Consider the following 16,755-nt stretch of genomic DNA (forward strand, 5'->3'; position numbering starts at 1 on the left):
TGGTTTCAAGATTGATTTCTTGTTCACCCTCTTGATTGGTTGAATGCAATGATCCACTTGTGTCTGATGAAGGAGGTTTGTATAATATCAGTGCAAAAGTATTGAAGAGGATAGTAATTATTTTACAAAGGATACCTGAATAAAAAAAAAAAAGAAATGTAATGATCAGTTTAAGTTTCTAAGTATAGTAAAAATATTTCTGTAAATGTTGTTTTTTAACTTGATCTCATTTAAATAATAAATAACAAAATAAGGTTTATACATTTTGTCAGCAAAAGTTTATGTTCCTCTGTATCTACTCTAATTTATCTTAAGGAAAATGGGTGCACATTTCTGTAAAAAGATACAGAGCTCTTAGATTTCTTTTTTTTTTTTAAGACTTTACAAGTTTATTGGCAAACAACCGACCACCTATGGTTTTGTGTGCAATTCAATTTAGACTTTAAAATGACTTAATAATGAAATGGTTGGTCTAGCTCTTTCAACCATATTGACACAATAGCCAAGTGACTATTTATTATTACTGTATTACTGGGCAAAAAAACCCAAACCATTCCACCATTTCTGGGGTTGATTCAGTCTACATATTTCACCAGAAAGAGCCTAAGCAAACCACAACACATTAACATCAGTAACAATCCAATAAGACTGTCCCAATGTGCCATCTTTCTAAGTCTAACTTAACAATAAAATTGTTAAGATGATGTTAGGCCAGTAGAAAATGAAACAAAGTAGATGAAATTCTAAATCATACCTTCATTATTGTGCCACTGGTATCTTATGAAAATATACATGGAAAAGAGAAACAACATCCTGCTGGTAAGGAAAGGGTAAATTCAAAAACCTTGAACCATCAGTGTCTAAACACTGTACCACATTCATCTCAGCAGGATGGGGTGAGGGTGGGGAGGTGGACGGAATCTGCCAGGGAGAAGAAATTGTGCAACAAGGATACTCAAAATAGATATGGGCCCAAAGACATCCTCTGAAAGTGAGGGAGGCCTGATCATTAATATTAAGTCTCACACCTGTTGCTTCTCTTTCTGAAAAGGAAAGGGTGACACTGCCCTTTGTCATCTACATGTGCTTTTGACATTCTGAGAACTTACCAACTACAGGAAGTTCACTCCTGAAAAGTAGGCAAGGTACCAAACTAGCCTCCTTTTCACTGCCTATCCTCAGTCTTACAAAACTTAAGGAGGTCTCTCTTGCTACAACATTTTCCTCTAAAAGTCTTGAGACTAAGCACTCTCTGCAGGATGGAGATTTATGTGGAGTTTGTACATATGATTTAGGGCTTCTGTGAGGAAAGCTCCAGTAGTGTTCATCTCCATCAAGCTTAGGTTATCCAGTTTGGCATGTACTTCCTGCTGTTTGATAAAACTATCTGCAGATATATGGAGTTTAGCTATTTGAGTATCCCACATATCCTTAATCAGGGTCCAAATCTCATCTGCCTTGGGGATGTTATCAGAAGCATGATTTAGCAATAATTTGGTAAGTTCCATGTAGTAAGCACAAGGCACTGGGGTAAATGTTTCCTCTTTTCTCTTGATCTCATATCTCCTCCAATTTTTCAATATCCATCCATTCAGAAGGAATCACTTGACACTTCTATCTCTGTTTTAAGTTCATTAACAGCTAAAGAGGTACGTCCACAGGTAAACCAGGATTAAAAGGTCCCAGTTCTCCCCTGATGAGGTGGGGGGATGATGGTGACCATCTCCTTGGCCAGGAACTTCACCTCAGCTGAGTCCATGGGTCCAGTCTAGGGTCTTCCGGATCAGAACCCCAGGGGCAGAGAGCTCTTAGATTTCTTGTAGAGTTCAACACAAAAATAAGGAGTGATGTTACTTCCTAAAATGTTAATTATAAATTCTGAGAAAAGTTACTTCCAAGTTTAAAATATTAAAAAGATTTAACTCAATACACAAAGCTTTAACTCTTTTGGAAATGGACTTGAGATTTTGAAACAACATAGTGCTTCATACAAAAAAAATTAGAAATAAATGATTGATATCCCTATTTTCCATGTTTGGTTGGCCATTACCATGCATAAAATAGATATGTTAATTACTCTCCAGGTCTACTTTAACATCTCATTGGGGTTTTAAGACTACTCTAGGTTTTTAAGAGTGATACCAACAAAGTGCATCTACTAAGCCAAAAATGACTGAAGTATAGGTTCAGTTGATGAAATATATATCTATCATTTTGAAGTCCATCCTAGCTAAGTTTGGAGAAATTCATCACCAAGTTGGCCATAGGACAATACATTTTTCAGCCATACAAAATACCCACAGTGATCTGATTTATAGAGGAGTTATGATATGGATTAGTGGAGGAAGTTCCCATATTGATGAAAGCAGAGATTTTTGAAATATTGAAGCATCTGAACTCATACAAATATATACAACTGTTAATGAACACATTCTGTTTTACAGCAATGACATTAATTATGTTAAGTGTTGGTGCTTAGAAGGACAAACAGGAAAATGGAACTAGGGATAAGGAAAAATAGTCAATTTGGAGAAATCTTTGCATAAAACCTGATATCCAAGATATATAGAGACAACACTAATACATAAGACCATTACCCAACAAACCTTTGGTAAAATGATGTGAATAGTTTTCAGAGGAAATATAAATGATCAACAACCATATGAAATATACCCCAAATCACCAATAATGAAAGAAACAGAAATTAAAACAATCCTGAAATTTTATCTTACATCCAAAACATTGGCAAAGATGATAAAAATAGAAAACCAATTATTTAAGGTATGTCAAGAGGTTATGGAGAGACAAGCATATTAATACACTCCTGGTTAGCTTGCCATTTTGAAAAATGATTTGAAACTATGTTTGAAAACTGACTTAAATCTTTATACTCTTTGTCCCCAAAATCCCACTACTAGGTATATGCAGAAAAAGAAGGCACAGACAAGGGAAGCTAAAATATATATAGCACTTTTGTGATAGCTAGAAACTGAAAACACTGCATATCCATAGATTGTAGAATGGCCAAACAAATTATTATAGGTATAATGGAATATTATTATGCCATAAGTAACAAAGACTATGAAGAGTTCAGAGAAATTTGGGATAATTTATAGCAATTTTTTTCCCAATTACATGTAAAAACAATTTTAACATTCTTCTTTCAAATTTTGAGTTCTAAATTCTCTCCCTCCCTCTCCTAAACCCCTCATTGAGAAGGCGGGGGGGGGGAAGATTTCCAGTTTCCCTGATTTATATCTTGCCACTGTGCCCAGATGGCTCCCGGGGAGAGAGTGAGGCTGGTGGCTTTGCACAACCTTCCCTCGCTTAAATCCAATTCACTTGCAAGTCATGACATCTCTTTCCTTGTGTCATGGTCCTCTTTGAGAATGAAGGACAAACAACAATAACAACAACAACCGTAAGAAGGCAAGTTGACATAGATTATATATGTAAAACACATTTTCATGTAAAGCATGCCATAAAGAAAACACACAAAAAAACCCCAAAAATAAACAGAGTAAAGAAAAAGTATCTTTGATCTGCATTCAGGCTCCACCAGTTCTTTCTCTGGAGATGGACAGCACCTTTCATCATAAGTCCTTCAGAATTGTCTTGGATCATTGTTGCTGAAAATAGCTAAGTTATTCATAGTACATCATACAATATTGCTGTTACTGTGTATAATGTTCTCCTGGTTCTGCTCACTTCACTTTGCATCAGTTCATGTAAGTTTTTTTTCCAGGTTTTTCTGAGAATATCCTGCTCATCATTTCTTATAACATAACAGTATTCTATCACAATCACATATAACAACTTATTCAGCCATTCCCCAATTGATGGGCAGCCCCTCAGTTTCCAATTCTTTGCCACCAGAAAAGAGCTGCTATAAATATTTTTCTACATATAAGTCCTTTCCCTTTTTGTTTTATTTTTAATATGTTTGAGGTATAAACCTTGTAGTGGTATGGCTGGTCAAAGAGTACCCTAAGTTTTATAACCCTTTAGGCATGGATCCAAACTGCTCTCCAGAATGGTTAAATCGGTTTACAACTTAATCAACAATGCATTAACATTTTAATTTTCCCACATCCCCTCCAACATTTGTCATTTTCCTTTTCTGTCACATTAGCCAATCTGATAGGTGTGTGGTGGTAGCTCTAAGTTGTTTTAATTTGTATTTCTCTAATCAATAGGGATTTAGAGCATTTTTTTCATATGACTATGGATAGCTTTGATTATTTTGTCTGAAAACTGCCCATTCAAATCCTTTGACTATTCATCAATTGAGGAATGGCTCCTATTTCTATAAATTCGATTCAGTTTCCCATATATTTGAGAAATGAGGTCTTTATCAAAGAAACTTGCTATAAATTTTTTTCAAAGTAAGGTTTACCAATTATGTATTTCCCTCCATTCTATTTTCCCTATTTATTCTACTTTTTCTTTCTCCTTTCACCCCGTCCATTCTTGAGTATGTTTTGCTTCTGACTTTTACCTCCCCCAATCTGCCCTCCCTTCTATCAGCACTCCCCCCTTATCCCCTTCCCCTCCTAGTTTCCTATATTGTAAGATGGATTTCTACACCCAACTGAGTGTATATATTATTCCCTTTTTGAGCCAGTTCAGATGAGAGTAAGGTTCACACACTCCCCTCACTTCCCTCATCCTGTGCTTCACTGAAAAATCTCTTTCAGGCTTCTTTTATGTCATATAATTTACCCCATTCTACCTCTCCTTTTCCCCTTCTCCCAGTGCATTCTTCTTTCTTTCCTCTAAATTTAAAAATTTTTTAATGCTAATCATCCCATCATATTCACATCATACTTGCACTTTCTGTCTATGTATACGCCTTCTAACTGTCCTAATAATGAGAAAAGTTTTAAAAGTTACAAGGTATCATTTTCCCATGTAGAAACGTAAACAGTTTAACCTTATTGAATCTCTTAGGTTTTCTCTTTCCTGTTTACTTTTTTATGCTTCTTCTGATTCTTGTATTTGAAAGTCAGATTTTCTATTCAGCTCTGGTCTTTTCATCAGGAATGCTTGAAAGTCCTCTATTTCATTGAATATCCATTTTTTTCCCCTGAAGGACTATACTCAGTTTTGCTGGGTAGGTAATTCTTGGTTGTAATCCTTCCTCTTTTCCCCCTCCAGAACATCATATTCCAAGCCCTCGAATCCTTTAATGTAGACAATGCTAAATCTCATATTATCCTGACTGTGGCTCCAGGATACTTGAATTGTTTCTTTCTGGCTGCTTACAATATTTTTTCCTTGACCTGGGAGCACAGGAATTTGGCTGTAATATTTGGGAGTTTTCATTTTGGGATCTCTTTCAGGAAGTGATTCACAGATTCTTTCAATTTCTATTTTACCTTCTGGTTTTAGAATATCGGCACAGTTTTCCTTGATAATTATTTGAAAGATGATGTCAAGGCTCTTTTTTATCATGGCTTTCAGTCTCATAATTCTTAAGTGATCTCTCCTAGATCTGTTTTTCAGATCAGTGGTTTCTCCAGGGAGATACTTCACATTTTCCTCTATTCTTTTCATTCTTTTGATTTTGTTTTATTGTTTCTTGATGTCTCATTAAGTCATTAGCTTCTACTTGCCCAATTCTAATTTTTAAGGAATTATTTTCTTCAGTGAGCTTTTGTACCTCCTTTTCCATTTAACCAATTTTGCTTTTTAAGGAGTTCGTCTCTTCGGTGGATTTTTGTATATCTTTTCCCATTTGGCCAATTCTGCTTTTCAAGGCATTCTTCTCTTCATTGCATTTTTGTGCCTCTTTTTACCATTTGGCCTACTCTGTTTTTTAAGGAATTGTTTTCTTCAATATTTTTTGTGCCTCCTTTACTAAGGCATTGACTCTTTTTTTCAGATTTTCTTGCATCACTCACTTTTCTTTCCAATTTTTCCTCTACCTTTCTTACTTGATTTTTAAAATCCTTTTTGAGTTCTTCCATGGCCTGTGGCCAATTCATATTTTTCTCTGAGGCTTTGGATGTAGGAGTTGTCAGAAAATCCAAGTCTTTTTCATTCTGTCAGCTGCTACCATATGCTTTAGAATTACATTTTTTGAGTATACAACTAATTTGTTGAACATTCAAATTTAATTAAGGTGTTGTAATATTGCAGTTTATTGAATTGAACCCTCTCAAATTTATGATTGTTTGGTGGGAATCAGACACAGGGTTGAGTTCAAATGTGGACCTAATTAAATACTTTATTGGATAGTACAATACAAAATAAAATGCTTTTAAATGCTTCCTTTAAAAAAACTGTCCATTTGAAAAGCCTTTTCTATTCAGTCTACTGACAATAAAAAAGCTATAAAATAAAATTTTGCACAATAAAAGCTAGCTATACTAATTTAACATAATTGGCTCATTTCATGTAACACATATCTTTATTCCACAAGTACATTATTAAATGATAGAGAATATCTAATATAACCATTTCTATGGAACTAGAAAATAAATTTCTAATATTTTTCTGACCCCATATCTTTTACACAAAAGCCTAACAGTCGAACTCTAAAGGAGAAAGCATCAAAAGTTCTTTCCCCAAAAAAGAGCTCATGACTAAAGTCGTTTTGCTATCTAAAAACTGTATTTCTGATCCATTATGAGCATTGAGACAGGATTTGTTATTTCCAAAGTATCACAATGAATGTTATGAATCATCTATTCAGCAACAGCATTCAAAACCATCTCTGAGATTAAATAATGTCAGTCATATTTGGAATCTCCTCCACTGTATTATTGGAAAGTCTCAATGTCACAAAAAATCCTCTTAGCCACACTTTTCTTCCCCAAATGACTACCTCTGCAAATTCTGTGAATATAGTTTTCATGATAGATCATAGCTTATAACCAAAGACACTTGATACATATCAATCTCATAAGCCAGCAAGTCTATAGTGATCAGAACCCAGGCTGACCCTTATCTGAACTCCCTTTTGATAATGTCTCACTCTTGGTCCATGTCACTATGCACAGCAGAAACTCTAAAATCCCTGACAATTCATTTTTTCAATCTACCCTTCAAATAACTATGCAATAACCAATGTCTCATAAAAGTCATAAAGAATATCTAGCTTCCATTTCTCTCTTTCAACATCAATGTAGAATTGATTCTCTCAAGAGTCAACTCTCTACTATATAATACAAATAGAATCACCATAAACTTTTTGGTCACTTGTAGAATTACATTTAAATATGTCAGCATGCAAATGTTCCTTCTCTTCCCCAGTTTCTATAAAAATCCCTTCAGATTCTACAGAAATATATCTGTCCTCATATTCTGAATTTTCATTAGGACATAATTTATTTTCAATGATAGAAGTAACTTGTGAAAAATGCATTTGGGAACATGAGCCTGAAGCAGATTATTTATCAAAACCTTTTCTTGTCACTCACTCTATCATCAGAACAGTATGGGACTTTCTCCAGCTGTCTTGTACAATGTGAAAAGCTTCAGGATCTTTTTGACTATATGCTACTTTTTTTCTCCTTTGAATGCAACCAGAATGACTTTACCTGTACTTGTTTTAGATGCCCTTATTTGAATTCCACTTACAGCTGCTGTCTTTCTTGAGACCCTTTTAAGGTTTTTAGAGTTAAAGAAATTGGCATCCAAATCTTCCTTTTTGTAGCCTATGGCTGAAAGCAAAGCAAGACAATTCACTATTGTTCATTACCTGTAAAACCCTACATGGAGAAGTAGGCATATATTTCTTTTTCCAATTTGGTGATCTAAACTTTTGGTTTGGCCAGTTACAGTCAATCTGTAATGGCACTGCTAGAGGTTCCACACTGCAATCTTTGAATCTTGACTGAATGTCACTTTTAAGAAAGTGAAAAATCTAAGGTAATAGATGCTTCTCCACTTTTATAAAGATAATATGTAAGTAAACTTTTGGATCTGACCTTCACTCTTTTAGGGCCAATAACATAAACATCATATCTTCATTCAATTTTTCCAGATTTTTGTTAAACAATATTTTCCTATCCACATAGGCCAAATTTATTAGCATTCCATGATCCTACCACCTATCACACTGAGTGATAGCAAAACATCACACTGACTTTTATAGCTTATGAGTTATCTCTTTTGCTCTTTTTATCACTATCCATTATCTCCATTCCACCCCCTTCCTCCACTTACCTGATTTCAATTACTTCACTCCCTGTACTAAGAGGTGGTGCCATCTTGAAATATTTCACCCATCACATCAGTTTATTTTACTTAGCTATACTTTATTAAAAGATATATGGCAGTTTTTTTTAAAGCAGCAATTCAATTTTTTTCAATGAACAAGTGGGCAGCACTAATATATCTATGCTATCTGAGCATACCTAGATTAACATGTTAGTACCTAGAGTAAATATTAAAGCATGTGTGAATGAATGAACTCTCTTCTTCCTTTGACAAAATTATAACTTATTTTGTTGCATGCCTACAGAATTTTGATGCTATAGGTGGTAAGTTTCTGGAAGATTAAGTTTCTGAGTATGTGGGGATTAGTGAGGATGAAACAGGTAAGACAGAAATTTTGATTCATTTAAAACAATTGGAGAAACTAGACAGAATTTGCAAAAGAATTATCATTTAATGTGCCTAGGACTTAGAAATTTTGCTCTGTAATACAAATAGGAAGACATTATATAAGTTCGCCTTTGTTGTCAACAGAGAAATGATATAAATAAGTTCTACAGTAATATGATCTATGACCTAAATGTCACATGATAATTAGCAAAGAAATAATATAATTATTAATAGGCAAAGTAATAGTTTCTGTTAACATACAATGAATATGCATCAGGATGTCCCTTTGGTAAAAAGGCTAGAATTTAACTAGGGAATTTCACAGAGGAACTAAACTAAGACTTTGGTTTTGATGTTATTGGAATTTAATAATCATACAGGAGTCTGTAGAAATATAGGTAGATCCTTGATCATAAATGATTTATGACCATTTAGGGTATCTGAAGTAGGAACATGGATAGGGAAATTCCACTGAAGCAGAGATGATGGAATAGGATCACAGACAAAAGATGACAGTATAGTTAATGGGAATGATGGAGGTCATAATTAATAAGTTTGGCTATTTCTACTCTCATTGAAAAACACTCAGAGAAGAAGATAGTCCCCTTTCATAAGAACTCATATCCTTAAACCATTCTTCATTTGACATGAATTAAGGTAGGCTTCATTCAACCTGGTCACCCACCTGTGAACTCATTTGAATTTGTCAAAGGCTCTTTTGAATCATGGAGTATAGAACTGAACAAAATTCTTCAAAGATGCTATGATCTGCATAGATTACAGTATAATTATTACTCCTATCAAATTAAATACTATATGCCTATCAATGCATCCTAAGATTATATTATCTTTATTGAAAGTTATGCTCCAATGTTGTCTTATAATTGACATTAAGACTTTTTCACATGGATTGCTATTAAGCTATATCTTCTACACTCCCTGGTCTCTATCTGTATATTTGATTTAAACAAAACATCTGTGTGTAAGGCTTTACATTTTACTCTATTTAATATTATGTTGTTAAACTGAACTCACTATTCTATCCTGCAGAGATGTCTTTGGATCCTGATTCTGCCATCTATTATTTCTATTATCTTTTTCAGCTTTAGGTCATCAAAAAACTTGATGAACATTTTCCTATAGATCCATCACAGCCACTGATAACAGGATAGGATCAAGGACAAAGCCCAGTACCATCACTGGAGACATTGTCTCTTGCCAAAAATAACCTTAAAAGGAAGCCTGTGTTGGTAGTACAATTGGGTAGCAACTGCAATTACTGTATTTCACCACATAATCGTCACCACCACATAAATGTTGCACTCTGTTTTTCAGTCCCAAAACTGGTTTATAACCTTTCATTGCATAATCATATCATGGTATAATTCTGTTTGTCACATCACTTAAAAGGTAAACAGAGCAGCAATGTATTTACCAGTGGCATATGGATACACATTTATCTCTCAAAAGTATTGTGACATGAAAGCCTAAAATTCTCAGTGCATGCGCATTGTCAGTATATTTCCTAAAGCCAACTTGTGTGGTTTGTTTAAAGCATTGCAGTACTAACAGTATTGTCACTCAACTCAATGAAGAGCTGTAGGCACAAGGGGAGCAGGAAGGCAGGTGAAGTTGCCATGAGTAAGTCACGTGATACGGTAAGACTTGCATCTTCCCAATTTCATGAGTATTATTCATTAGTATTCCCATATTCATGAGTATTCCATGCATCCTAATCTTGCACCAGAGAAGGCTATCATTTGACAAAAATATGCATATATATGGAAAACCATACTATATATATTTCTATCTATCAGCTCCTTATCTGGAGGTGAACAGTATCTTCCTTCATTGGTCCTCCATAGTTGATTTGAGGACTTATAATACTCAAAATAACTTAGTTTTTCATTCTTTGATCAATATTGCTGCTACTGAACACAATGTTCTACTGGTTCTGCTCATTTCACTCTTCTTTATTTCATTCAAGTTTTTCCATATTCTTCCAAAATCAACCAGCTCAACATTTCTTCACAGTAGTGCTGTAATCACAGTCACAATCATATGCCACAACTTCTTCAGTCATTCCCCAATTGATGGACATCCCCTCAATTTCCAGTTCCCTGCCACCACAAAGAGAGCTACCATAAATATTCTAGAACATATAAGTTCTTCTTCCCTGATCATCTTAGGAAACAGACTCAACAGTGGTATTGCTGGATCAAAGGGCACACACAGCTCCACAACTCCTTGGGCACAACTCCAGATCATTTTCCAAAATGGCTGGATCAGTCCACATTTTCACCAACTATGCAGCAGTGTTCCAATTCCTCCCCTCCAATACCTGTTACTCTTCTCCTCCATCATTCTGGCCAGTCTGATAGGTGTGAGATGATATCTCAAAGCTGCTTCAATTTATATTTCTCCAATTAACAATGACCTAGAACATTTTTCATTAGACTACATATAGCTTTGATTTCTTCATGAAAAAGCTGCCTGTTTATATCCTTTGACCATTTATCAATTGGGGAATGATGCATATTCTTATAAACTTGACAAAGTTCTCTATATATTTGAGAAATGAGACTTTTATCTAGCACAGAACAAAAGACAACTTAGAAGGAAGCATGGAAAAGCAGGTAGTTTTGAAAATATATAGGAGTGTAAACTGTTTAAACTAATCAATTCCTTTATGATTTCTCACTGTTTTTTGGCTGTATTCAGGATAAGACAGGTAATAACTTTCTTCATCAAGTAGGTATTATTACTTTTAAATTAGTGCTTCTATGAATTGTAGACCTCATTAAGTTATAATCCAAGAATATATGCTTATTGTAAAACATTTTGTTTCAGGAAGACATGTTAACTTATAAATTACCATCTATTTTTTTAAAAAGTTTAATGCATTTTGTTTTTAATATCAAAATGATTTATTTATATGTCCTTTCACCCACTCTCCTAGGCCTTCCCTTGTAATAAAGAAAAAAAGTCAAACATAATCAAACTTAAGATCTTGACATTCTTTAATAGCAAAACATATTTTCTCAAAATCAGATGACTTTCAAAGTTAATTGCAGAAATAAAAAAGGCAAGTGTAAAATGCTAAACAATCCAGTTGAAACAGGGATCTAATTATATTCACTCAACCAGAGCTAATTTAGGATAACTTGCAAATCTCCATGTGAAAGATTACTGAGAAGCAATTTGAAAAATCACTTAAATGGGGAAAAATCATTAAAACATCACCATTAACACAATCAAAAAATGTTATTTGTGTATTTAATGCAATCAATTCCTCAAATATGAATACAAATGACTAAGTCTCTCCATATATTCCAAAAATCCATGAAAATACTTAAAGAAATTGACTCTTTGATTGGGGGAAGATTGTTTATAAATGATGATGATTTAAGCTGTTTTTTTCATATATTAATATGTGTCCAAATGCGGTCACTTACTTATTCCTACCAGCATGTAGGCCATTTTGAAGTTGTCATAAATCCGACAAGCTCCTCTAACTCCACAATCGTTATGGTCCCACAGTACACAGGAGCTGTCTATTGCAATGCCAAAGTACATTGGTCCAGGAATGGTGCCTATGAGAAATGCAGTTATATATGAAGAACCCATGAGAAAAGGCTGCATATTAGGATCACATTCTATTCACCATATTTAAACACGTACTCATATTTCAAGCATTCAATAAACATTATTTAACTTTTCGTGCTGTTTCAGGGCAGCAAGAAGTATTTATATATTGAAATACATTAACTGCTTAAGGTAGGGATTGTTAGATTTTTATCTTTGTCACTCAGTACCTAGCAGACTCCCTTATATGAAATCAATAATTAATGAACCGAACTTTAATGGAAGCTGGAAAAAATTCTCTGTAGGCTTTCCCATTTAGAAAAAACCTCTTCATTTTAAGATAGTTTAAATGTAGTCTTGCCTACCGGTGAAGGTATTGGAAGATGAATTCTCAAAATCTATTTCATATCTATGATTCTGCGAATTCAGTTTGAGATCACTTATTTTGATCAGACTACAAATGAACAAAGTAAAATATTTAGACAATAAAAATTTCAAAGTTCTGTGACATCACTGACATGCGTCTATTAGGTCTCAAACAATGAGTTAGATAGGTTAACGGCAACAGAGCACCAACACCCACTGTTTAGCATTGTGTCAGTTTTGGGACTGGGGTTAGGGTGAGACTGTTTTATGAAAAGATAACCTTAAGTGGATTTTTCTGATAATAATGGTTATCATTTATATGGTTCTTTAGGTTTTTCGAAGCACTTTACATATGTTATCTCATTTGGTCCTCACAACAACCTTGTGAGGTAGGTACCTTGTTGCTCTCCTCATTTGGCAGATGAGGAAACAGGCTGAGAAATACTGAATGCTTTGAGCAGAATCAAACAGCAAATAAATATCTGGGGCAAGATTCAAACTCAGGCCTTCCCGGTTCCAAGGCCAGCATTCTATCCACTGTACCACCTAACTATCTCAATAATATCTGAGAACAATCTCTGAGAAATATACTAAGACAAAAGTACTACCTAGAAAATATCATCGGTCACTGTATGAGACTGCTATATCAGAAATGTGACTGCATCGCATAATCCTCATTTGCTGTTTAAGGGCAGAAAAATATTTTGATTATTAGCTAATAGTCTCTTTCTTCAAATATTAATAAAATCCCAAATGTTATATATCTAGTAAAGTCTTTTAATTTTTGTATAAGATTTATCATCATATAATGGGTCAGTTCTCCAAATGGGACAACTTTAAAGCTACCATACAAATCAATAATATGTGTCATTTAGCATCCACACTAATGAGGAACATTTGATATTCCTAGCCTAAATCTGTGTCCCATAGAGACTCCGAGGTACTGGTTTGTCTTAGGGCAGGTTTAAATCCAATTCAGATGCAAGTTAAGACAACACCCCATGATATCACTGGCCCTTCTTTGAAAATGAAAGATGAACAACAACAATAACAAGACACTCTCTAGTCTTAAGGTCATCCCCTATGCTTCAGAGGACCCTCAAGAAGGTGGAACAGTTTTGAGTACTCTGAGGAATTCCAATGAATTTGAGGAGAGACTGAAGGTTGGGAGATCTTGCCACAATCCCAAACTTTTAAATATTCTCAGAACTTGATATCTATCATAAGAGTAGAAATGTAACTATAGGTTTATACCTAGTAGTGTTGAAACATTCATGGTCCCCCGGTTCTCTGTTGACAGGGAATACCCTAGAAATGAGATTTTCTGTATTTGTGTGTGTGTGTGTGTATGCACACACGCACACACAAATGTACATACACATGAAGATCTACAGAGAAAACTCAATCTTTCTGTTCTAGTTTACCAGGACAGAGGGGAGAAGAGATAGACAGATTCTGCCCAATTACCCAACCAACCACCTGTTATGCATGGTATCAATATTGGGGATATATATAGTTAGTTCAAGACTATTTAGTTGAAAGATACCCCTGTAGTACAGTTTCCTAACAGTCTCTGAGAGGTTTCTTTAAAAATATTTTTATTTATTTCATTAAATATTTCTCAATTACATGTAAATTTTTTTAACATTTTTTGAGTTCCAAATTCCCTTCTTCTCTTCCTATCTCTCTATCTCCTTAAGACAGTATCCAATTTACACTGATTGTACATATAAAGTCATGTAAAACATATTTCCACACTAGCCATGTTGCAAAAGAAAACAAACAAAACAAAATAAAAAAAGTGTGCTTCAATCTGCATTTGGAGTTCATCAGTTCTGAGAGATTTTTTTAACCTGATAGAAAATGTTTTATTGAATAGATCTGTGACAAATATATCTTTGAAGAAAGTTCCACAGATTTTATTAAGCCAAGTTGTACACTTTTCCCACAATGAGTCTATCAAGTACAATACTGTTTGAATTAGCAATCAAGTTTTTAATAGAATCTCACATTTCTGCACCTTTTGCTGGCAGAAGCTGTCTTTCTGAGAGAAGAAGCCATTTGAGATATACTAAAAATATGGCATGTAACACAAGAGAGAGCAAGCTAAGCTGCATTAGCTTAATTACTGATTCCGCAATCAAAAGAAGTTTAACTGACATTTTCAAAATTACCTCTAGAATCTTAAAATTTTACTAATTTTTAAATATTAACCTTTACCTAAAAACAACTTAATATAAAGAAGCATCCTGGTATAGTGGAGAGAGATTGGATTGAGAGTCAGGAAGCTGGAGTTCTATCTAGTCTTGGCTTTGCTACTAACTAGCTATGTAATAGGAGCCCTGAATGGAGTGGTGGAGGACCTGGGTTCATATCCTAGCTCTCTTACTCACTGTGACCTTGGATAAGTCATTTGATCTCTTAGGCCTCAGTTTCTTCAACAATAAAATCATAAAATTAGATTCAGTGATATCCCTAATTAGCTCTAAATCTGAGATCAAATTACCTTGGGTAAATCACTTCACCTTGACCCATTTCCCTATTTGTAAAATGACATCCTCTGAGGTCTCTTCCAGCTTCTTTAATATTCTTTTATGAAAATGAAAAAAAGAGGTTTGTGTTTGTAAAGCACTCTACTTGAGTAGAAAGAGGTGTGAGAGACCTCAGTCCTATTAGAGTAAACTCCAGGAAATCCTATCTCACGAAAATCAATGGATCTATCAAGAAGCATTTATTTAGTGATTACTAATTAAGTACTTTGTATACGCACTGTTAAGTTCTAGAGTTCCAAAGAAAGGCAAAAACAGTCCCTGACCTAATGACCTTACACTGTAATTGGTGAGACAATTTATACATAAATAGAGTTATATACTCATTCAACCAATCAACAAGCACTTATTAAATGCATATTATGTACCTGGGTGTATGGAGTGTTCTGGTGCTAGGGCTTGCCGAGCCCTTTTCAGGGCTGCTCATCCATCTTTGGTGTCCACCTATCACCGAGCTCTCACTTGTGGCTCCAAGAAGATGTAGCATGAGCAGTGGCCACACCCTAGTAAAACTGTCTCAGTAGATGGGCTAAACCAGGTTGAAGATAACCAACAGGCCTCAAACCCAGCAGCGAATTAGGGGAATGATTCCCCCAAGAATGTGAAGACTTCCTCCAGTGGATATGGCAGACAAGAACAATTTGATCCAGTGGCCATTAAGGTGGCTGAAGCAGGAGCTGTGGAGTGCTTAGAGTTTGGTCAGACATTGAAGATGCCAAGGTACTCCACCGTATCCTGGGCCATCCCCAGTCACCTTGACTTTTGTCCTGACATTGGACTTAGATGAGGTCTTTTCATGCTTCTCTTGAATCCTGTATTTGAAAGTCAAATTTTCTATTTAGCTCTGGGCTTTTCATCAAGAATGCTTGAAAGTCCTCTATTTCACTGAATATCCTTTTTTTCCTCCTGAAGGATTATATTGTTTTGCTGGGTAGGTGATTCTTGGTTTTAATCCTAGCTCCTTGACCGCCATAATATCATATTCCAAGACCTCTGATCCCTTAATGTAGAAGCTGCTAAATCTTCTGTTATCCTAATTGTGTTTCTACAATGCTTGAATTGTTTCTTTCTGGCTGCTTGCAATATTTTCTCCTTGACCTGGGAACTCTGGAATTTGGCTATAATATTCCTAGGAGTTTTCCTTTTGGGATCTCTTTCAAGAGGTGATTGGTGGATTCTTCCCATTTCTATTTTACCCTCTGGTTCAAGAACATCGGGGCAGTTTTCCTTGATAATTTTTTGAAAGATGATGTATAGGCTCTTTTTTTGATCATGGCTTTCAAGTAGTCCAATAATTCTTAAATTCTCTCTCCTGGATCTATTTTCCAAGTCAGTTGTTTTTCCAATGAGATTTTTCACATTGTCTTCTATTTTTTTCATTCTTTGGGTTTCGTTTTATAATTTCTTGACTTCTCATAGAGTCACTAGATTACATTTGCTCTATTCTAATTTTTAAGGAATTATTTTCTTCAGTGAGCTTTTGGACCTCCTTTTCCATTTGGTCAATTGTGTTTTTTAAGGCATTCTTCTCATTGGCTTTTTGGACCTCTTTTGCCATTTGGATTAGTCTATTTTTTTAAGGTGTTATTTTCTTCAGTATTTTTTGGGTCTCCTTCCACAAGATGTTGACTCATTTTTCGCGGTTTTCTTGTATCACTCTCATTTCTCTTCCCAATTTTTCCTCTACTTCCCTTACTTGCTT

General features: G+C 34.8%; 1 protein-coding gene and 1 pseudogene across 1 annotated transcript in view; both read right to left on the minus strand.

The window, feature by feature from the left end:
* Nucleotide 1: 1 nt before the first annotated feature.
* The window catches only part of LOC114048285 (solute carrier organic anion transporter family member 4C1-like), a gene marked incomplete at its 3' end in the record, with an annotated part of 141,591 nt that continues 124,837 nt past the window's right edge, over nucleotides 2-16,755 (minus strand). Inside the window, exons 14-15 of the mRNA XM_027869184.1 lie at nucleotides 12,009-12,146; nucleotides 2-135 (exon numbers count right to left, since the gene is read on the minus strand). Of these exons, the coding sequence (XP_027724985.1) occupies nucleotides 2-135; nucleotides 12,009-12,146 (272 nt within the window). The remainder of the gene's footprint in view (nucleotides 136-12,008; nucleotides 12,147-16,755) is intronic.
* Nucleotides 1,227-1,759, minus strand: LOC114048348 (annotated as a pseudogene).

Source organism: Vombatus ursinus, unplaced genomic scaffold (genome assembly GCF_900497805.2).
Source record: "Vombatus ursinus unplaced genomic scaffold, bare-nosed wombat genome assembly UNPS02014792.1, whole genome shotgun sequence".
Taxonomy (NCBI): domain Eukaryota; kingdom Metazoa; phylum Chordata; class Mammalia; order Diprotodontia; family Vombatidae; genus Vombatus; species Vombatus ursinus.